This window comes from Fusarium venenatum (assembly GCF_020744135.1).
Source record: "Fusarium venenatum strain MPI-CAGE-CH-0201 chromosome Unknown EDB82scaffold_4, whole genome shotgun sequence".
Taxonomy (NCBI): domain Eukaryota; kingdom Fungi; phylum Ascomycota; class Sordariomycetes; order Hypocreales; family Nectriaceae; genus Fusarium; species Fusarium venenatum.
The window spans coordinates 5,622,488-5,642,208 of record NW_027072132.1 but is presented as its reverse complement, the minus strand read 5'-3'; the positions used below and the strand labels follow the sequence as shown (position 1 = coordinate 5,642,208).

Here is a 19,721-nt window from a genome sequence, read left to right as displayed (position 1 = left end):
CTAGGTTTAATTAATATTTATAGATATTATAAAGTTAATATTACTTGGTATTTCTATAGTATTATTTAACTAAGAGCTATTAATATATAATAATTAGGTTATCTAATGGATAAATTAATCTATTTTAAGTTTATATTAATATAATAGTAAAATACTTTATAAGTATAGTAAAGTATTATAACTCTTAATAGTAAATAGAGTGAATTAAGTATATTTAAGTAATAACATTTTATTAATAGCTATTAAGCTAAATATATTAATTAATATTAAGTAAATATATATATACTTATAAAGGCTTATAGTTAAGTATTAAGCTTATAGTATAAGTTAAGGCTTATATCGTAAATCGCATTATAAGCTATAAGTCATAGAGTCTATCGGCTTATAGTCTAACTAAGTTGGTATAGGTAGTTAATATAATAATTAGTAAGATATAGTAGGGTCTATATAATAGTAAATAAAGTATTATAACCCAATAGATGATTAAGAGATATAATACGTCACAATACTTAGTGTTATAATACCCTATATATCTGCCAATATAAACCTAGTATAGACTAGTTTATCCCTCAGGAACCACAACTGTTACACTTATACTAAGGATACTTTACTATATATAACCCTCTATAGCGTTATTTTAACCTACTATACTTACTTTTAATCTACAGAACTAGCAGTTATATAGGGCTTGTATAGCTAGCTATATTCAAGGCCTAGTTATATCTTCGACTGTCTCCATGTATTATATCGTTCAGCCTCTTTCAAACTTACACCAAGAGCGAAAATAAAGAGAAGGCCGGTTTTGCCCAAGCGTAAGGTGGCTGCATTTGCCTTATTTTTCAGGGTCTATACTATCTAGATAGATAGTAAGTTATACCAGGAAGATGGCGGCTATGGCGACGTGGGTAGATAGATCATGTATGTTATCTCTTCAGAATTAACTTAGCCAGGGCCGAGCTCAATCGACGTGCATGGCAACAGACCTTATGGACGATTCTATTAATAAATACCACACTAAAGCGAGGGTCGCTTTGACTGTCCTAATAAACATCAAACTAAGGTGAAGACCGCTCAGACCTTCTTAAAAACATCCAGGTCGAAACCCATTTAGGGCTGGTATTTACTTATATCTGCTTGGTGCCTGCTCTGTAAGTATATCGATATCACCTAGCGATTCACAGGTAGCAGCGAAACCGACTGCCAAAACCCCAACTACAAAGTTATATCAATACCATCAGCCCCTCAACTTGCGAGACTGGAAGTTCTCTCAACTGCAGCCCATACACACGACCCAATAATTCGAACATAGGGAGAAAGCGGCCTGATTCTAATCAAGTCAAGCGTCAATAGAAGGCATACAAGAATCGCAGAATCCACCCCTAGATAACATAAACTGGGTTGGGGATTGTCCCAATCATGAGAGCACCTCCTTTGGACGTGGTTCTTAGTTGGCCTCCACCCGACTACGATGCACCATTCAAAAACGCCCCAGCAGGGATTTCTATTTCTGTCTTCTTAATGGTCATTGTCACTGCCATTTTGGGGATCCGGATATATACAAGAAAGTACATCACTAGAGGATTCGGCCCAGATGATATTCTCATCATTTTCGCCTACATTCCCTGTCTGGGTTTCTCAATCAGTGGTATGATTGCCCAAGTGTATTATGGCTGGGGAAAAGACTTATGGAATGTTCGCCCTGCGATATATAAGTCTGCTCTTCAGTCTGCTTTCGGTGCATACACTCTTTTCGGCACCGCGACAACTCTCATCAAGCTGTCCATGCTTGCCATGACATATCGCCTCGCATGTACTGCGTCGAAAACCTTTAAACGCATCGTTGTCGGCTGCATGATCCTGGTTGGCGCTAATGGCATCTGCTTCCTCCTTGTCACTTGGCTGCAGTGTCGGTAGGTCATCATGAACAGTTTGCCATCATCAACGAAACCCATGGGCTAATCGAGAAGGACAGACCTTTACACCTGTACTGGACCATCTCTCACGAGAAGCAAAACTGTATAGACGAGCCCGCCCACCTTCTGGCTGCTGGCACCATCAACACTGTAACAGATCTTCTCGTCGTTATCCTGCCGCTGGTCATCTTCATTAAGCTGCAGGGCCCGAACAGCATGCTGTCAAGGCGGCAAGTTTTCATCGTCAATATTCTATTCGCCGCAGGCTTCTTTGCCACCATCGCGGGTGCTGTCCGTACTTACGTGACCTGGCGCATGACCTCAGCTCCCGATTTTAACATCACCCATTGGTTCTGGCTTACATGGCTTTCTTCCATGATCGAAATCTACGTTGGTATCATCGCTGCCAGCGTGCCTGCAACGAAGCCTTTCATGGCGCAATATGTACCTATGCTTCTCGGGGCCACTAAGTTCACAAACAGCCCTACTTGCGTGTCGCGTACTGATCGCTATGCCTTGCCTGCCAGCCTCTCTCACACGAAGAACGGTTACGTCCGTGATGATTCCTACGACCTGCCTTTTTACGAATCAATATCGACAGTCAGTAAAGTGGGACCAACAATATACAACTCCCCAACCACTGATTCCCTATCGGCGCCAAATGGGTTGGAAGAAGGGTCTAAATTTGATGAACATACATATAGCTATAAGAGTTACGCCGCTATAGAGAGTCTAACGTATCCCCAGAGGATGAAGTTTTATTAGGCTAATTCTAATTACTATAGAATATAGGGGTTTCGAGTCAACAAGTTAATATGATCAATTTGGTGGTTGTTTACGATTTTTAAAGTCCATTGCTGACTTTACCTATCATGAATCTTAACTCAAGAGCGACGGATGAAGTTCGAAGAAGCAACTTTATTCACATACATATAAAGCGCTACCTGCTCAGCAAGTCGCTACCACTTCTTCCTTCAACACAACAGAAGAGGAGACGACTCTTCAATCAACGATTGAGCTTCTACAATTAGAAATAATGTCTTTCCCAATCATACACATCAATGGCTATCCAGGCACTGGCAAGCTCACCATCGCGCGAAAGCTCGTCGACCTTCTATTGCCTTACAACGGGAAACTTGTTCATAACCATCTTCTCATCGACCCAGTAGGTGCTATCCTACCACGTTCCAGCCCAGACTATCAGCATGTACGCCGTGCACTCCGATCTGTCATCTTTGTCGTGACATCGGACACTGCCAACGCATCAGAGTCCGTCTTTGTCTTTACCGACTTCCAGTCTGATGATAATATTGGCCGTAGCGTCATCGCCGAGTATCGCGACATGGTCGCCCGTCGACGCTGCATTTTTGTTCCCATCACTGTTACCTGCAGTAAAGATGAAAATCTACGTCGACTGTCCTCTTCCGAACGGATTGTTCATGGGAAACTTGCAGATACCGAAATGGTGACACACCTGCGGGATCACTCCTTGATACACCAATGGTCAAAAGATGATCCCCTCCACATGGAACTTGACATTACGGAACTGAAAACCAACGAATCCGCTCGTGTCATATTTGAACATGTGTTAAGGGTTTGCAAGGAGCTGGACCGCTCGTGATACCATGGAGGTCATCGATACTCTTCTCTTGATTTATACGAGCTTTCAAAACAAATGGCGGATATTATCCCAAGGCGTAATATTACTTTGATAAACTCAAATACTTTTTTTGCTTTCATTTGTGGACTTAACCCTAGCTAGACATCAAGTCTATCTCTTTGCTATTCTTTATCTAACCGCCACCCTGCTCGCGGTAGTAGTAATTCTTGTGATTGTTGAGCTTCTTTCCATATACCAAGTCCTTCTGCTTAGTGTGGACCTGCTCCAACGTCCGTCCTCGTTCTTCTGCCCTGCGAGCACGTCGCTTCTGTTGCTCTGGTGCACCTGCCATGCCCGCCATTCCACGAGGCACCATCTCACGGGCCTTGGAACCTCTTTGGACAAGTTGGCCATCCGAGCCACTGCCAGCCCGCTCCTCTGAGCCCTCAATAGCCAGACGCTCGGCTCGCTCTTCAGCAGATGGATGGTTATGCAGGTTCTGGCGGAAATATTTGTTCAGCGATCGATGGCCAACAGACTTTCCTGTAGGAAGGTGAAGTTCGTAGTCATCATAGAAGACAGCACGGGTTGGCTTATGCGCATGCGAATGCCAACCGTCGGCTTGGTGCCTCTGCCTTGGGTCTTGTGATGAATGATGCGGGTGCTTGTCGAGTCGCTCAAACTGGTGGATATGGCCTTCAGCAGGGACAGCAGTGAGATCGGCTGAATCAAGAGACGAAGCTGAACTATCCGTTTCCCAACCGTCGGCGCCTTCGACGTCCTCGACATCTTCTCCATCTTCTCCCGTAACCTTAGCAGGGCGGCGTGCCCCAAGTTTGGCTCCCCCACTGGTCTCGTCCACGACAGATTCCTCGTCACTCATATCACCGCCATCAGAGTAGGTGCTTCTGAAGTCGTAGAAATCTCCAATGTCGAGCTGCTCTCGCTCGGTCTCGTAAGGGATCTTGCAATGGCCCGTGTCGCGCATGTGTGTTTGAACCGCGAATGTGGTAGACTTCGGTTTATCGCAATACAGACATTGATGGTGTGATCGGATCTTGTCCTGCAGTTGTTGAAGCAAGCCATCAATGTCCACAAGATACTTCTTCTCGGGAATGAACATGCCATGGAACCTCTCCATATGGTGTGTATTCAGAGGGATGGTTGGGGAAGCATAGTTGCAGAATAAGCAAGTCTCTAGTGTCATGTTGGGTTCTTGCGATGGAGGGACAGGAGTGGTTGAGTCTGAAGCGCGTGTTGCATCTGCGTCTTCGCCGACAGTATCCTCGCCTGATGGTTGGGGATGCGAAGGGCGCTTGAGAGGAGAAGGCCTTTGCTCGGAAATGCGGGCCTTTTGGAGACCCTCGACGACATGACTGAATTCCTCCTCAGCATCGGAGTCAACTTCACCTTGACTGGGCGCGACGGGTTCACCAAGAGAGAACGTGGAGCTCACGACAGAAGTGGTCTCATCGTCGGCTCGGCCGGGAGCAGGTTGTCCACTGACAGCTGCCTTTGCCTTGTGCTTCTGGCTCAAAATATGGTTCTGAAACGCATTCTCGCTATAATACGTCTTCTCGCAGATATCGCATGCACGCTCAAAGTAGGCCTTGTCGGCTTCTGCACTTGATACAGCCCTCGCCTGCAGGACCTTTTCAGAAAAGACGTCGGCGGAGATGGGTGGTAAAGACGCCACTCGTCTTTTCAGGTTGTATCGACTTTTGGAACGATTAGTATTGCTACCTGTAAGAATGCGCAGATATATGGACTTACTGCCAATCACTCTTCATATGTCCCTTTTGCAGATCAATGTTGCGGTACGCAACTTGGCAGGTATTGCAGGTATATGGGTGCGAGGCCGCCCCAGATGCCTGCACGCTCGCCATGGTTTTGGATAGAAGCGACGGCGGCTTTTGTGTAGATTCTGATCCTGCTTGGGAGTATCGATTTGAGTATGTCGAATGCGATTATTTGTTGGACAGAGGTTGTGAATGTGAAGGAAATTTGCCCGTCTGAATTGGTGGGATGGCGGGGCTGCATAGATAACGTCACACAGAAAAGGTTATCAGTGAGTTGCATGAATGACTTTTTTTTTTGCCCCAAACCCCGCCACGCAAGGGTTCCAGGCCCCGTCCTCAGGGTATCAGAAAAAATGACTGCTGGAAGCATAGGAGACGAAATTAGTAGGTCACTTTATGCCCCTTATAGTATAGTTCTTTAGACTACTTATTTTTATATCCTAAACTTGGGGAGCCATTTTTTCTGCCACCCACTAGCCCGTCAGTTGAGCAGCTGAGTCACAAGTAAATGTTTGGCTCGCTTGACCCGCTAGTGGTCGGGCTGCACCGATGCTTGCTTGTCTCCAACAACTAAGCTTTATTAGGCAAGAAGCCTTGTGCAAAACTTAGCTCGGGTACTTACATGTGCTCCCTGTTGGCTCCAGAAGGTACCTGCCCACTCAAGTGCCTGAGGTAGTGGCGCATCATCATAACGAGGCTGACCAACAGGTCCCTAAACATCAACTCCTCTCCGTGTTGCAGATACACGACTCCAGTGTCAAGAACACCCAATATTTACAGTTGAAATTAGCACAGATCATCTAGTCTCCCTATACCACATCGCCATATAGCGTTCCGCTATTGACGAGATACTCTCTCTCAACACCGTTCTTCACTGTACATCATCGTTAACGAAATATCAAAGTGCCCATCGCGGCGCGACCCATTCTGCCAATGTCATGACGCCCGATGCCTATCGTCCACGAGATTCATCCATCGAGTTCGCTGCAGATATAGATCTTCTTGCCGGTCTTTGGCAAGAAGCGCCGTTCGCTCGCTTACCGTCTGACGCACCGCCTGAAGTCAAAGCCGCTGTGCAGAACGTCGAGAACCCGGCGCGCGTTTATGCAATCCACCAAGCCAGCCGCCGCCATGGGTTCCAGCTTCTTGTTGAGAGGTCTGTCCAGCCATTCTATCAACATTTCAGTGTTTCTCTCGAGGCACTCCAAGCGCTAACCTCCAGTTAGATACATTCATCAACTGCGATCTGGCTGTGATAACGTGAACTGTGCAACCCCTACATGTTTTACCTGTCGCCGCCGTTTAGCTGGCAAGGCACCCGTCCGAAAATACAACACGACAAGTGCGAGGACATTAGCTATATATTTGGCGAGTCAAGACGATCCCGAGAAAGACCTATGCTCGTTCCTTCGCAAAAGTCCAGAGCCATCAGCGGCGCTCAACAACCTTATATTTTCAGCGCGATCCCCCACACAACCACACCCCGATGACAAGAGAACAAACGCTATCACGTCACCAGGCGCGCGGAAGAATCGAGTCTCTAGGCCACGCCTATCCTCTTCATCATCTCAGGACTCCATTCCTACAGCCAGACATGCGCCGCATTCGAGCGGCGGTTCAACTTCCCATGTTCAAGTAATGGAGGGGCCTGTGAACAAAGACCATCGCTCCTTCGCTGCAAACCTTTTCGGGACTGTAACTTTCAAAATGCTTGAATGGTTGACACCTAAAAGCATGGCGGCCATGTCAGACAAGCTCGGCAACTTTGAAGTCTCTGACTTGAAGACACCAATGATGGACCTGGATACGTTGCAGGAGTCGTCCAGTTTGACGAGCACGAGCACTGATTTGGAAACTCAAAAGATACTGCCGCACAAACCGAATGCGCCGAAGCCAACAAATATGCCTAATCAGTCACAAGACATTGATTGGGACGAGTGTCCCTTTCCTACAATGTCCCCTAAAAGTAGGCACGACTCGATACATAAGTCGCAAAATAATGCATCGGCCAAAACCCGCAAACACTCGATTGATACAAGCGACCCCGTGAAAGGGGAGGACGGTACCAAGGCTGTCAAACTTCCTCAGATCAACGGCCATTTACGGGACAAATCATTACGAACCAAAAACAGTAAGCACGTGACTGTATCGACCATGTCGGCAATACCGACGAAACGAGAATACTTCGAGAGTACACCAAAACCTCCCAGTGACCCAACGCTGCCGAGTCTACCCCTGGCCTCACAGGCCAACGCGGCCGACCTGCATGATAATCAGAGTAAAGGTTGTGATGAGGAGGACATCGTTTCCCCAGAATCAAATCATAGCGAAGTAGAGTTCAAGGCTGTCCCACCCCAAAGCTGTGACAGCATTTTGCCTCAAGCTCTCACGAAGCTTGACGTCGATCTTGTCAACTTCATTTGCGATGTATATGAGGAAGACGATATGTCGGGATCATGTCACGTCTCAACGTACAAGACGAATTACCCGTATCCCCAACCTGTCGATGAGCGAAAGAGTCTGCGTCGCCATTCTATGCTGCATACCACCAGATCCAGGGAGCAGTGGTTACGTTTCAATGAGCAGGCACTTTTTTATGTTCTGACAGATCCACAATCTGTAGTGCTATCGTTTACACAGGAGCATAAGCTCTATGACTCGCAAACTTTATGGTACTGTTTCCATCGGTTGTGTCGCGTCACTTCGAATCTGGTCTTTCACAGTCTTTGGTTGGCTGCTGCACGTCTATTCATACCTCCACAGGACTTGAAGTCAAGCAGTTTCTCAAAGCGGATGAACGGGCGTAAACCTCAGAAAAGGGTAGAGGCTCTCCCTGATTTAGAAGCGGGCTATTTGATGTCCATTTGCATGCATGCACTTGTTGCTGCAACGCCAGTGGTGGGAGACTCTAGAACACTATACGAGTTGTCGCGAGTTCGTTCTAATGGACTAACACTAGCAGGCGGTAGCGCTATATCACGGCAACCGTCTTCTCGATGTTTGGATTATGACGATGCCTTTTCAAACGAGGTGGCTGCTAGGCTGGCACGTCGGCTGTTTTGCGCGATAACGGCCAGGCGTTGCTTCGCTGACAGAGCACACCCAGCTGGGCGATTGGAAGGCCTGAACGACTGCGATATTTTACAACCTTTGGTGAATCAACTCGACTTCCTCAGTACAGGTTCAGCATCAATACTCGAATTCCCACGGGACGAGCGTCTCCTGCACGAGACTCGCGTTCCCACTGTTCTCCTGGATTGGGCACGCACTGTACTGTTGAACGAATGGGACGGCCGGGCTCACTTCGTTATGGATGGACCTTTTGGAGGAGCATTATCATTCATCGAAACCCTGCGTATGTACCCAATGCGATAGATCAGTAAAACTTGACGTTGCTAACCTATTCAAGATCGGTCCAGGAACCTCTTACTATTGGGTGACGTTCAGTTCCGAGTTGACTACCTCTCAGAACGACTAGATTTCATCGAAATGCCTGTGGAATGGTTGTCTTTCAAATCAACACGATGGCGACGACATATACTCGATTACCCCTATATTTTCAGCCCTGAGACGTTAGTCTCCTTCTTCCGATCCATCAACTTTGCTCGGATGAGTCGCATGTTTGAAGAGTCGAGTTCACTTAAAACACGGATGAGTGCCATAGTCGACCCTGGAAGTCTCATTACCAATCCACATCATAAAATGGTTTTGCAAGATCTTCTGAGAACGGCGTCTTCGAAGTATCTGGTCTTGGAAGTAGGCAGAGAAAATGTCGCCAGAGACGCATTTGACCAACTTTGGAGGCGTGAAAGAAGAGAGCTTCTACGGCCACTCAAGGTCCATTTAGGGGAGAACAGTGGCGAGGAGGGATTTGACTCTGGAGGTGTCCAGCAAGAGTTTTTTCGTTTGGCCATCGCGGAATGTTTGGATCCTGGATTTGGGGCCTTCACCGTTGATGAAAGGACACGCATGGCTTGGTTCGCTCCAGGTTCATTGACCGAAGACTGGAAATACGAACTTGTCGGACTTTTGATGTCACTCGCGTTATACAACGGCTTGACACTACCGGTTACGTTTCCGAGGGCTCTTTATCGGAAGTTGCTGGGTAATCCTGTTGAAGAGCTTCATCACATCGCTGATGGGTGGCCAGATTTAGCGAGTGGGTTGACGACCTTGCTGGAGTGGGATGAAAAGAATGGTCTCATCGAAGATATCTTTGCCCGTACATATGAATTCTCGGTATCTTCATTGGGGACGATTGTTACGCGCGAGATGAGGGCGGATGGAAGTACGGTGTGGCCAAACGCAGCCTCCAGCTCAACAGATATCGAGCCACCACACATGAACAACTCTGATGACGCACCGCTTGTCAGTAACGACAACCGGGATGACTACGTCATAGACTACATCCGCTACCTAACGGACGCTTCTATTCGACGCCAGTATCTCGCTTTCGAGCGCGGATTTGCTTCGTGCTTGGACAAGAAGTCCTTGTCACTTCTATGTCCATCTACCTTGCAGTCGCTAGTCGAAGGAGTACAGGAAATCGACATCGGCGAACTCAAACGTTACGCTCGTTACGTAGGGTGGGATACTTCTCATCGTACCATCAAGGACTTTTGGTCTATTGTTAAGAGGTACGACGAGGGCATGAAGCAGAGACTACTTGAGTTCGTGACGTCGTCTGACCGCGTTCCCGTTGGTGGCATGAAGAACTTGCAGTTCGTCATACAAAAGAACGGCGAAGAAGACGGCACTGGTGGGCATTTGCCTACGGCCTATACTTGTTATGGAACATTACTTTTACCAGAATACAGAGATAAAGAGGTGTTAAGGGAGCGTCTTGGGATGGCATTACAAAATGCCCAGGGCTTTGGTTTCGCCTAATGATGCGTTTTGATGAGGGTTGAGCAACTCAAACCAGGTACCGTCGACTTGAAGCGAGCAGCGACTTGAGGTTCCCAATGTAATATAAGCCAAGCCCTTGTGTATTTTGTATAATAGCATAGCAAAAGAAGTAAGCGGCCAATATCGTCAGTATAGTAACTCGGAAGAAATGCGTTGTCTTGACATGCTGTGCTGTACAACACTCGGTTGACGAGTTGAAGCCTGTGATCATGTCTCAATCTCGCATTTGGCGAACATTTAGATTGATCCTCTTGGTTTTCATCCATCCTCGCCATTCCAAAAATTTGCCATCTTCACCAGCTGGCCATTCTTCAAGATAAGCAGGGCATGTATCCTTGAGCACTTTCGGCACTCCGTGCCAGGCATATCTTGATTCATGCGTCATGTAAATAGCGTCACCAGATCTAAGTCTCAACAGCAGGTACTGCTTTTCGCCAGGTATATCGCTTCCAGTCCCTGGTTTCAGGTCATTGGGGGCGATCATGAAAAGACCATCGCAGCCAAAGCTCAGGCTGATGAGTCCTTTGTCTGTCTCTTCGCTAACATCTCGGTGCATCATCATGGTGTCGCCTGGTGTATAGAAGTTGAGAATGGCTGCCTGTGCATCAGTCTCAGGGAACAAGTCCTTCAACAAGTGAGAGATGTCGGTCGGGAACTGCGGCGGCAATTCTTGAGGGTAAATGCGATTAGTCCAATCATACTGGCCACCAAGAGTTACCCAGTGTAGTTTTCGTTGCATGACCTGCTTGATGGATAGCGGCTTATGAACGTTGGGGTCTTTTGGTATGAACGAGGCAGGTGTTTCGGGGTCGATGGAGAAGAAGGATTTCTCATCTTGATCTTTTCCTTCTGGGTATGGTAGTTTGTAGTGTAGGTGCAAATTGGTCTGGTGGTTCTGCACGCTGAGATCACGATGGATCGTACGATTCAGTAAGCTCTTTTGCACAGATGGCGGCAAAAGTGAGGGGATGATCAACAGGCCTATCGGGTATATGTATATAAGTTTCTGGATGAAGCGGGTAATGAAACGAAGACATTACCTGGCAACAGCGGATGGTGAATGACCTGGACATCACTATCGACCTCAGAGGCCAGGTCCGGGTGTAGTCGAGCAAAGCTTTTAGTAAGTTGCTCTTTAGAGATGATTGAGACTTTGCGAAAGCCAGATTCTTCTAGAGGGGCGCGTGGATCATCGATACGGGGGTCGTTGAGCAAGCTTATATGATCTTGACGCATAAAACTCTTCCACTCAGCACGCATCTCGTCAGACGGTTGCTCATGGGCGTCGATTTCTGTGAGGTTCGTTGTTCCCATCTTTACGATCTTGACAAACACATCAAGTAAAGTTTTTGCAGATGAAAGCGCTGCTCAGACTTTTCCCCCTTCCAGCTTATATACTTTGAGACTTTTCAAGTGGTAGATATAAATTCGTAGTCTCTAGTTGCTATCGTGCTCGTTGTCACGGCTTACCCTGTAGACGTTTTTATTCAACACGTGACTTCATATCCTCTAGTGATGCTTTACTATCACTCAATTGTACAATAAATAGGTAGTATCAATCGTCACTGTATCGGTTGATCTGGGCATATCTTGTCTTTTTTCTCTCTTCTTGCATTCTCTTTGCTCGAAGTCAATTTGTGCGGTAGACTTTGTTATGACTGTAAGATTCAGCTTCTAGGTTTTTGGCCATAAAACTTCAATCTAGTGACCCTGTCATTTGTACTACACAATAACGACAGACACTACGATGGTGCTCCCACGACTACTACAAGGGTCTCGGCATCACTTCTCTCTGTATTTTGCTAACTTGGCTCGACAGAAGGTTAGTTTCTGTTCTACAGGAAGACTGGGTATACGTCAAAGACCACCACGCCGAAGTGTAAGGGCTTCTGGCTTATCACAGCCAGTCGGGGATTCATCAGATGTACAAAAGATTCATGATCCACCACTGGGCTTTGATTCAAACGTTCCGGAGCCGGTAGGCCCTGATACTTCAGAAACCAGTACCGCACAAGACCGTTCCGACGTCCCAAAAGCACAAAAGTCGAAATCTACCAAGCCGAAAGGGCCCTTACCAAAAGGCATCAAACCTCACCAGCAACTGTTGTTTCAAAGTGAATCTATATGTTTCAAGCAGGGTCTAGAGTCGCCAGTTGATGTGCCTAAAGAAGACAAACCCCCTCTCGCAGCAGCCGGAAAGTTCTTCGAAGAGGGCTGCCAGATACTCTATTCTGCTGAATCCCTGTATCACCACCCTCAAAACGACCATGTTCCAGAAATCGTGGTACTGGGAGCCTCCAATGCCGGCAAATCATCTTTCCTCAACGCCCTCACTGGTGGCACAGAGATCGCCAAAGTTAGCCACAAGCCAGGCAAAACTACCACAATGAATGCCTATGGTACAGGGCCACGGCCAAAGATTGCCAAAGAGCTTGTTCGCAAGGGAGATGTGCCACCTAAACACAGCCTTATCCTCATGGATACACCAGGCTATGGCTTCAGGAGTCAAGAAGATTGGGGGAAGACCATTCTCAAGTATCTCAACGTCAGAAAGATGCTTCGCGGCGCAGTACTTTTGATGCCAGCCGACAAAAAGCTTCAAGAAACGGATAGATGGATGTTAAGAACCCTAGCTCGATCAAACACTCGAACTTTGGTTGTCATCACCAAAGCCGACAAGCCTGGAGAGAGATGGCAAGCAGCATGTCACAACCTTCACGACCAGATTCAAGACATCATAGGTGGGCTTTCAGCTCATTCAGCTCCAAGCTGGAGGGAAGGTTCTAGCCGCATACTCGATGTCTATGCCACAGCTTCCAAAATAGCCTTCGTATCTCGTCGTTTGGGCAATGGTGGAGGTATTGGAGGTGTAAGACTGGCAATCTTGGAAATGGCTGGCTTCTCTCTAGGCGAGAAGATCGAGAAGCAAGCTGAGACGAAGGCTTATTCTGGGAAGGTTGTATCTTTTGATGATATTGTTTGGAAGTCCTGACAAAATCAACAGGACTGTCGTGGTTTATAATTCAAAGTTACCGATATGTAAACGAAGACCCTGTACGATAGTCGCTTAAGAAGGGCCCTTTAGCATAGTCACCAGGGGCATGTAATTTAGAAACAACAAGTCTCCACGGAAACCTATAATCGAGGCCAGCCCCGTTTTTGACAATGTATTACAACAATTTTAGAAGGGATAGAGACCCTTTGGCGCCATCATCACTAAATTACACCCAACTAGTAAACCCGTCCATCTACATTCTGCTCAAAACGCCTACTCTTTTCATGAATCCTTTGCTTCGCCACTCGATTTTGTCGAATGTGCCGTTCCTGGTCGACTGATGGACTTGCTGATTGACTGCCTCAACTTCCTACTCCCCTTTGTGTCGAACAAACTCTTTACCCTCTTCAATCTCGCCCATCGCTCCTTGTCCTTGGCATCCCTGTCTTTGTCGTCGTCTTCGGCGTTGTCTGGGATAGATTCGGCAACGGAGCCGGGTGTCGCAATTGGTGTGTTGATAGATGCAGCCGTACCAGGCCTCTGTGGTGTGGTCGGCGCACCCATCGAACGCTGAGTTCGATGCCGGGCAGGCGAACGCCCCTCATAGACACTTCGAAGGTGGGCTTCGTTTGTGAGTGTTTGCACCAGCACCTTCCAGCCTGGCAAATCTTGCCCGGAACGGCTTTGGGAATGGCCTTGCCTTTGCGTTTCGGGGTTGGACCACGGACAGAAGAAACGATGTTCTCTGGACGGGTCTAGGAAACCCATGGGGGCAGGTACTATGATATCTCCATTATCTGCCACTTCTTTACTCTTGAACATCCAGAGCCCCAGGCGTCTAAGGCATGTGTGACAAGAGGCTGAGTTTGGGACTGCACCAATGCGGGGATTGTTTAGACCTTGCCATCCCATCAGGGCAAGTGCCAAGGCGACACGGTGTGGTTGAGGTTTAGCCTCTTTCGCAGGAGGTGGCTTAGTGAAGAAGCCGCTAGGAAGTTGTGAGAGGACACTGTCTAGGTTTAAGTCATCTGGCAATCGAAGATTGAATTCGTATGGCAAGAACGCCTCTCTTGACAAGAGCTCATCATAGCGCTCACGTAGAGCGGCAAGGGTCACCTTTGCATTTGTCAGAGATAGACGTAGAATAGAGTCTGTGGGAAATTATTAGCAAATCATTATGTTTTGGCTCACAAGAGCATGGACTTACCATCGCAGCCTCGTTTGCGCCAAAGACATTCGTCCTGGTGTGAATTTACAATCAGGTCGGCATACTTGTCCACCAGAGCCTCTTCTGTATAATTCTCAGCACATATGGACAGTGTGTCGATGCAACTAGCTTACCAATTTCAGATGCTACGAGAACGGAGATCTCTTTGCCGTCAACGTCCTTACGGTTGAGCTTGACAACCAATTCGCGATGACAGAGAAGGCATCGAACTGTCTCCTTGCCATGACATACCCATCCACGCTTCGCCCATTCCACCTCATTCACTCTTTCCGGCTTCGGAGTCCAGTCTGTTATCTCTTGGAAAGTACCGAGTCGCTTCAACAAGTCTCCTCGATCGGTTGGCGCATATCGTGCGGGTGGTGCATTGGAACTTTTAGACGAGTCTTGGCTTTGCGGGCGTCGAGAGATAATTGAAGATATGGTCGCCGATAGGTTGGCCCTCTTTCCCAGCTTAGGAGCAGTCGAGTCTGGAAAACCAAGTCGTCGGCGTTTCTGCAGCAGCTCTAAATCGACACCGGATGCGCGAGCTATTGAGCCAGGAGAGGCAGTCGTGCCGGGGTCGTGCGCTGGTGTGTCGTCGACATTGTTCGGGCTCGGTGGTCCTAGGCCTTGTAGTAAAGTGTTGAATTTCCTTTTCGTTGCGTTGGTCGACATCTTCTCAAGATCCAAGAAGTGCTTGTTCTAGGACATGCAAGGCCGAGTCTTTGCTGGCGTACTGTAAAAGGACTCTCTGATACCACGCGCCAAATGTGGGAATTAAATTGCCGTCTCTGCTTCTCAATCTTGAACCATAAAGTGTTGTTGATGCATATGAGAAAGGATGCTACAGGCTGGTGTTTGTTTTGGTTGCGACGCTGGGGATAGGTGATGATGCACGAGCCTGGGCGTCGCCAGAGCTGCAGGTACTAACAGGCAGGTGAGCTAGTACAGCTTCCAGGTATAGGTGTTAGTAAGCCTGGAGATTCAGTGCGTAAACATGATTCCACAGTACTTTGAGCTAAGGGGTCATCATGTCGAAAGTGACTTGCCAGACTGCATTTGATGAGACCCCTGCTAGCGCTTGAAAGCATCAGGTACATCCGCTGTTCTTAAGGTACTTCTGGCGATAAGGCATCCGGCAACGATAACAGCAAATGCCCCACATCTGATCCACATGTCCACTGAAATTTTTTGTTAGCCAGTCTCTGGCAAGCGCGGACGAAGCGAAATATTTCTGTTAGTCCTCAATAACAAGACACATTCTTGCTGTTGCAATTGCCTGCGTTTTCCCTCTGGCATTGGCATATGTCTGGCTCGAACCAAAACCCTCCGTCGTGGCTATTCTCGAATAACCCTCTCAATCCTGTGAAACCTACCACTACCCCCAACAATATGGGCAAGAAGAGCACCAAGGCCGCCGTGGCCAAGAACGATGTCGCATCCGCGCCTCCGCCTGGTCAGCTCATGGATTTGGTAGAGAACTTCCTCATCGATCACTCGTTCAAGAGCGCTGCCGATGCTTTCAAGAATCAGCGAGAGAAGAAGGGCTGGCAAACAACTGCTGCGACCGAAGAACAATGCAACCCTTCCCTTGTCGGTGTCTTCCAGACATGGGAGGCTACCAAGGGCGCGGATAGCGGCAAGCCCAAGAAGAAGGCCTCCAAGAAGACGCCCAAGGGTTCTGATTCGAACGACAACAAGGAAGAAGATGTCGACATGAAGGACGCCGAGTCCTCTTCCGAGAGCTCTGACAGCGACAGCGAGGAGGAAGCTGCCAAGCCTGCTCCTTCCAACAATCTCAAGCGCAAGGCCCCCGTCGATGATTCCTCCTCTGAGTCGTCCTCAGACTCCGACTCAGATTCGAGTTCTTCCGATTCCGATTCTGAACCAGGCGAGAAGCCACAGGCTAAGAAGCGAAAGCGCGCCTCATCCTCGAGCTCCAGCTCCAGCTCCTCATCCTCAAGTTCCAGCTCCTCTGAGTCCAGCGATTCTAGCGACTCCAGCAGCGACTCCGACGACGAGAGTGCCGAGTCTGATTCTAATTCTGATAGCTCTGACTCTAGCTCCGATTCAAGCTCCGATTCCGACTCCGACTCCAGCAGTTCAAGTGGTTCTGAGGGCAAGGCCGCCGCCAAGGTGCCGCTCCCAGACTCTGACGGCTCATCCTCAGACTCCGACTCTTCAGACTCTTCAGACTCCGAATCCGACTCTGACAAGAAGAAGAAGGTGAAGAAGGAAGCCAAGGATTCCTCCGATTCTTCTGTCACCTTGGACAAGACCTCGCCCGAGTTTCAATCAAACTTGGCAAACCCACCTCTGCCTCCTGACCCCGTTATAAACGGCAACGGGAAGAAGAAGCAGAACGAACCTTTCTCTCGTATCCCCAAGGACATCAAGGTCGACCCTAGATTCGCCTCGAACGAATACGTGTCCATCACTTACTCTCAGCGAGCGCACGAGGACCTGATTGTTACCAAGGGCAAGGGCTTCACCAAGGAGAAGAACAAGAAGAAGAGGGGCAGCTACCGCGGCGGTGCCATTGATATTTCGGATAAGAAGGGTATCTACTTCGACGATTAAAGGAAGCGCCTGTACTTGGCTATTGCATAATGGTATTGGAACCCGGAGTAAGATGAAGCATTTTTTTGCGTTAATAGATAGCCGGCGTTTGGAATGTGACATGGTCACCCGCCAAAGAGATATAGAACTATAACACGGCCATCTTGGTGCGAGGTGAATGATTTCTAGACTTGACTATTCCTGAGACTGTTTAAATAAATCACAAATGCTTAGGGTATCTATGTGTATGCTTGGCCTATGCTAAAATGCTAAAATGCGTATCTCATGGTTCGTCGTGCCGGTATCAAAAATACAAAATAGTGATAAGCAAAAGAAAAACAGTGAGCTATCTGACAACGTTTCCAATGTGCCGATTTGCAGACGTTATCTTGTCTCAAAAATTTGAGCCGCCTTTCTCCCAGTCATGGCCTTGCCTCGCGGCAGCCGTTGACTGAACTTCAACAGCTGGTGCATGTTGAGCTGCTTCATCAAAGACTTCGTCGGCGGCAAGATTCTCCTTAACGATGGCATCCTTCCTGGCCACGGAGCCCCATGACCTGTTTCCATTCTTAGCATTCGCCAACGCCTCCCTGAGCCAGTTCTTCCACTGGTCAGTACTGGGCGCAGCTCCGCTGCCAGCAACCCAACCAGTCCGTTGAGTTTCCCGAATAGCATACCACAACGTCCGCGTGAAGCTGGGATAGCCCTCCCGCTGATCGTTGTCGTTCGTTGTTTTATGGGCATTTTTCGCATCGTCGGGGGTAACCTCTTTACACTCATACCTAGATAGATCCCAAAAATAGGACCGAGGGATCATGCCCAGGCCCCAGTACAGTCCATTGAGAACAATGTAACTGCCGCCAATAAATATCTGCGAGTTCCAAGTGCAGTTTCCAAACAGAACAACACTTAGCATGAGCAAAGTAGTCCCAAGAGCCATGAGTAATCTATATGCACGACCACCAACATGATAGTGACACTCTTCTGTGCCCGAGTATAGTTCTCGAGCAACCTCTTCAGTACATTTGATGAGAAGAAAGGCGCCTTCCCGCGTCCTGATCATGACATCGCCTCGAGGGACTTGATTCGTGTGTTTTCGGTTCATGAGAATGGGATGCCAGGACGAAGCATAACCCACGATCGTCGAGGTAAAGGATATGAAGAAGACGGACAAAATAGCATTGCCATCTTCCCACACCACAGCGCATGCTATAATGGCCATGCTCAAGAGACATGAAAAGACTGAAAGTATGTGAATTGGCGAGAACAGCTTGGCCGGGACCGCAGGACGTTTTTTGGTGTTAGCAAAAGTAGGGTTTGCGAGCATGTCCTGAACCTTTTGCTTCGCCGTAAGTCGGCGTGTGATAGGTTTGGGGGCTTCTTCATCGTATAGTGACTTGTCTGGTATTTCGAAGGTGGTTATACGTGCCGCAGCAGGTGAACTTGCTTGTGCAGGCAGAGGTAGACCGCCGTCAATCCTCGGGGCACGAGCGATACGATTGCATCGTGCCTCTTTCCCATTCTGTTGTTGTTCTTTGCTATAGGAACTTGAGCGTCGAGACTTGACCCAGTTGAGACTTCGCGTGGGCCAACTTTCCTGGGCCGGAGAAGAATTGATATCGGCCTCGTACAACTGGGATGGGTCAGTGTGTCTAATCTCGTAAACACTGAAGCTGTACGGCTGGAGGGTGTCCAGAGGCGTGATGATGGTCGCGAAGAAGCCCACGGAGTCGAGAGTAGTTCCGCTGTAAACACCCGTCATTTTTGCAAGTGTTTCGGGCATTCGGCTCGGGCGTGAGGGCTTGAGAAGAGCTTGAGGTGCAGGGATCAGTCGTGGAAGGAGACATAGTAAAGACGCCGTAATGGTCTGAGTCTGCTCAGCCATGGCCGACTCGCCAATGACTGCAAGAAGTGTAACGACGTCGAGTGACCAGTTGTTTTTCACGTTCGGAAACCATTTCCAGCCTGGGCTGTCTGAATCAGCCATGTTGGCGATGTACTAGGTGAGGGATGATGCGGAAGTAATCTGGTGGTGATATGAGTGTATATATAAAGAGATGTTGCACTTTGACATGGCAAATGAGTGAAGGAATTCATAGAGGGGCAAAAATCCATAAACAAAACTCAAATCGTTATCATAAAAGAACTGGACTGAGTTGAGTTGAGTTCAAGCTGCACAACCTGGAGTTCATGACTAGTATTTAAGAAAGAAAGCTTAAGCTAAAGATTCAGCTCTTTATTACAGTGGATCGTACCCGTCTTTGAAACGACGTTTATCTTGCATGGCTGCGCCACGGCGGCTGCACCCGCTCGTTGCCCAAACTCGCGTCATCTTAGCTGAGCCTCCACTGATTCCAGGACGATCACTTGGGGTAGATTTGCAGATCTTTATGATGTTTTTTCTCCCATTGATAAAGCTGCCTGCTCTCAAACTCTTATGGTATACATATTTAAGATGTTGGGGCTGAGCCTCTTGGTGATGCCTATGGGACATGATACGTATAAAAGAGATGATTAGGCAATTTTGCTAGTTTGACAAGGAGAACATGCAGCTCAAAGAACGACAATGTACCTACCTACCTACGTAACAGGCTGAAACTTGGTAGACAACGAAGGGGCTGCGTATCGCGTCCACTAAATACGGTGTACGGCAAGCGAGAACTCGACGACTGCTCACGTAGCACAACTTGCACAAACAAAACAGACAGCAAATAGTAGAAGGACATTGCCAGGCTATTGA

The 19,721-nt window shown here is 48.0% G+C and overlaps 9 protein-coding genes across 9 annotated transcripts; 5 read left to right on the top strand and 4 right to left on the bottom strand.

Annotated features, from left to right (window-relative positions):
- The first annotated feature begins 1,240 nt into the window (after positions 1 to 1,240).
- On the top strand, positions 1,241 to 2,814 carry EDB82DRAFT_343097 (uncharacterized protein). Its single transcript, XM_025725068.2, has 2 exons — positions 1,241 to 1,910; positions 1,973 to 2,814. The coding sequence occupies exons 1-2, from the start codon at positions 1,417 to 1,419 to the stop codon at positions 2,676 to 2,678; spliced, it is 1,200 nt and encodes a 399-aa protein (XP_025593703.2). The 5' UTR covers positions 1,241 to 1,416; the 3' UTR covers positions 2,679 to 2,814.
- Positions 2,815 to 3,782, top strand: EDB82DRAFT_343122 (uncharacterized protein). Its single transcript, XM_065607512.1, has one exon. The coding sequence runs from the start codon at positions 2,950 to 2,952 to the stop codon at positions 3,532 to 3,534; it is 585 nt and encodes a 194-aa protein (XP_065463502.1). The 5' UTR covers positions 2,815 to 2,949; the 3' UTR covers positions 3,535 to 3,782.
- On the bottom strand, positions 3,628 to 5,705 carry EDB82DRAFT_516758 (C2H2 type zinc-finger-domain-containing protein). The gene is made up of 2 exons (XM_025725066.2): positions 5,287 to 5,705; positions 3,628 to 5,231 (listed from the first exon to the last, which is right to left on the bottom strand). The coding sequence occupies exons 1-2, from the start codon at positions 5,397 to 5,399 to the stop codon at positions 3,707 to 3,709; spliced, it is 1,638 nt and encodes a 545-aa protein (XP_025593702.1). The 5' UTR covers positions 5,400 to 5,705; the 3' UTR covers positions 3,628 to 3,706.
- Positions 5,706 to 6,119: 414 nt separating this feature from the next.
- Positions 6,120 to 10,317, top strand: EDB82DRAFT_343058 (uncharacterized protein). The gene is made up of 3 exons (XM_025725065.2): positions 6,120 to 6,468; positions 6,539 to 8,667; positions 8,722 to 10,317. Exons 1-3 carry the CDS (start codon positions 6,251 to 6,253, stop codon positions 10,197 to 10,199), a joined length of 3,825 nt encoding a protein of 1,274 aa, XP_025593701.1. The 5' UTR covers positions 6,120 to 6,250; the 3' UTR covers positions 10,200 to 10,317.
- Positions 10,318 to 10,434: 117 nt separating this feature from the next.
- Positions 10,435 to 11,534, bottom strand: EDB82DRAFT_481000 (uncharacterized protein; the record flags this gene model as incomplete). The annotated part of the gene is made up of 2 exons (XM_025725064.1): positions 10,435 to 11,201; positions 11,261 to 11,534. 2 exons carry the CDS (start codon positions 11,532 to 11,534, stop codon positions 10,435 to 10,437), a joined length of 1,041 nt encoding a protein of 346 aa, XP_025593700.1.
- Positions 11,535 to 11,773: 239 nt separating this feature from the next.
- On the top strand, positions 11,774 to 13,340 carry EDB82DRAFT_516752 (P-loop containing nucleoside triphosphate hydrolase protein). Its single transcript, XM_025725063.2, has one exon. The coding sequence runs from the start codon at positions 11,968 to 11,970 to the stop codon at positions 13,210 to 13,212; it is 1,245 nt and encodes a 414-aa protein (XP_025593699.1). The 5' UTR covers positions 11,774 to 11,967; the 3' UTR covers positions 13,213 to 13,340.
- EDB82DRAFT_516750 (C3HC zinc finger-like-domain-containing protein) lies at positions 13,341 to 15,540 on the bottom strand. The gene is made up of 3 exons (XM_025725062.2): positions 14,557 to 15,540; positions 14,423 to 14,506; positions 13,341 to 14,366 (listed from the first exon to the last, which is right to left on the bottom strand). The coding sequence occupies exons 1-3, from the start codon at positions 15,095 to 15,097 to the stop codon at positions 13,498 to 13,500; spliced, it is 1,494 nt and encodes a 497-aa protein (XP_025593698.1). The 5' UTR covers positions 15,098 to 15,540; the 3' UTR covers positions 13,341 to 13,497.
- A 53-nt stretch (positions 15,541 to 15,593) lies between these two features.
- EDB82DRAFT_516747 (SRP40, C-terminal domain-containing protein) lies at positions 15,594 to 17,187 on the top strand. Its single transcript, XM_025725061.2, has one exon. It carries the CDS (start codon positions 15,728 to 15,730, stop codon positions 17,000 to 17,002), a length of 1,275 nt encoding a protein of 424 aa, XP_025593697.2. The 5' UTR covers positions 15,594 to 15,727; the 3' UTR covers positions 17,003 to 17,187.
- On the bottom strand, positions 17,188 to 19,271 carry EDB82DRAFT_516745 (uncharacterized protein). The gene has a single exon (XM_025725060.2). The coding sequence runs from the start codon at positions 18,966 to 18,968 to the stop codon at positions 17,376 to 17,378; it is 1,593 nt and encodes a 530-aa protein (XP_025593696.1). The 5' UTR covers positions 18,969 to 19,271; the 3' UTR covers positions 17,188 to 17,375.
- Between the last annotated feature and the right edge of the window lie 450 nt (positions 19,272 to 19,721).

Excerpts from the sequence above, each read along its gene's own strand:
- EDB82DRAFT_343097 (XM_025725068.2), top strand. The coding sequence starts at position 1,417 with ATGAGAGCACCTCCTTTGGACGTGGTTCTTAGTTGGCCTCCACCCGAC. Across the intron at positions 1,911-1,972 it reads GTCACTTGGCTGCAGTGTCG|ACCTTTACACCTGTACTGGA; the intron begins GTAGGTCATCAT and ends CGAGAAGGACAG.
- EDB82DRAFT_343122 (XM_065607512.1), top strand. The coding sequence starts at position 2,950 with ATGTCTTTCCCAATCATACACATCAATGGCTATCCAGGCACTGGCAAG.
- EDB82DRAFT_516758 (XM_025725066.2), bottom strand. The coding sequence starts at position 5,399 with ATGGCGAGCGTGCAGGCATCTGGGGCGGCCTCGCACCCATATACCTGC. Across the intron at positions 5,232-5,286 it reads CATATGAAGAGTGATTGGCA|TCGATACAACCTGAAAAGAC; the intron begins GTAAGTCCATAT and ends TCGTTCCAAAAG.
- EDB82DRAFT_343058 (XM_025725065.2), top strand. The coding sequence starts at position 6,251 with ATGACGCCCGATGCCTATCGTCCACGAGATTCATCCATCGAGTTCGCT. Across the intron at positions 6,469-6,538 it reads TTCCAGCTTCTTGTTGAGAG|ATACATTCATCAACTGCGAT; the intron begins GTCTGTCCAGCC and ends ACCTCCAGTTAG. Across the intron at positions 8,668-8,721 it reads ATCATTCATCGAAACCCTGC|ATCGGTCCAGGAACCTCTTA; the intron begins GTATGTACCCAA and ends AACCTATTCAAG.
- EDB82DRAFT_516752 (XM_025725063.2), top strand. The coding sequence starts at position 11,968 with ATGGTGCTCCCACGACTACTACAAGGGTCTCGGCATCACTTCTCTCTG.
- EDB82DRAFT_516750 (XM_025725062.2), bottom strand. The coding sequence starts at position 15,097 with ATGTCGACCAACGCAACGAAAAGGAAATTCAACACTTTACTACAAGGC. Across the intron at positions 14,507-14,556 it reads TCTCGTAGCATCTGAAATTG|AAGAGGCTCTGGTGGACAAG; the intron begins GTAAGCTAGTTG and ends AGAATTATACAG. Across the intron at positions 14,367-14,422 it reads GCGCAAACGAGGCTGCGATG|ACTCTATTCTACGTCTATCT; the intron begins GTAAGTCCATGC and ends AATTTCCCACAG.
- EDB82DRAFT_516747 (XM_025725061.2), top strand. The coding sequence starts at position 15,728 with ATGTCTGGCTCGAACCAAAACCCTCCGTCGTGGCTATTCTCGAATAAC.
- EDB82DRAFT_516745 (XM_025725060.2), bottom strand. The coding sequence starts at position 18,968 with ATGGCTGATTCAGACAGCCCAGGCTGGAAATGGTTTCCGAACGTGAAA.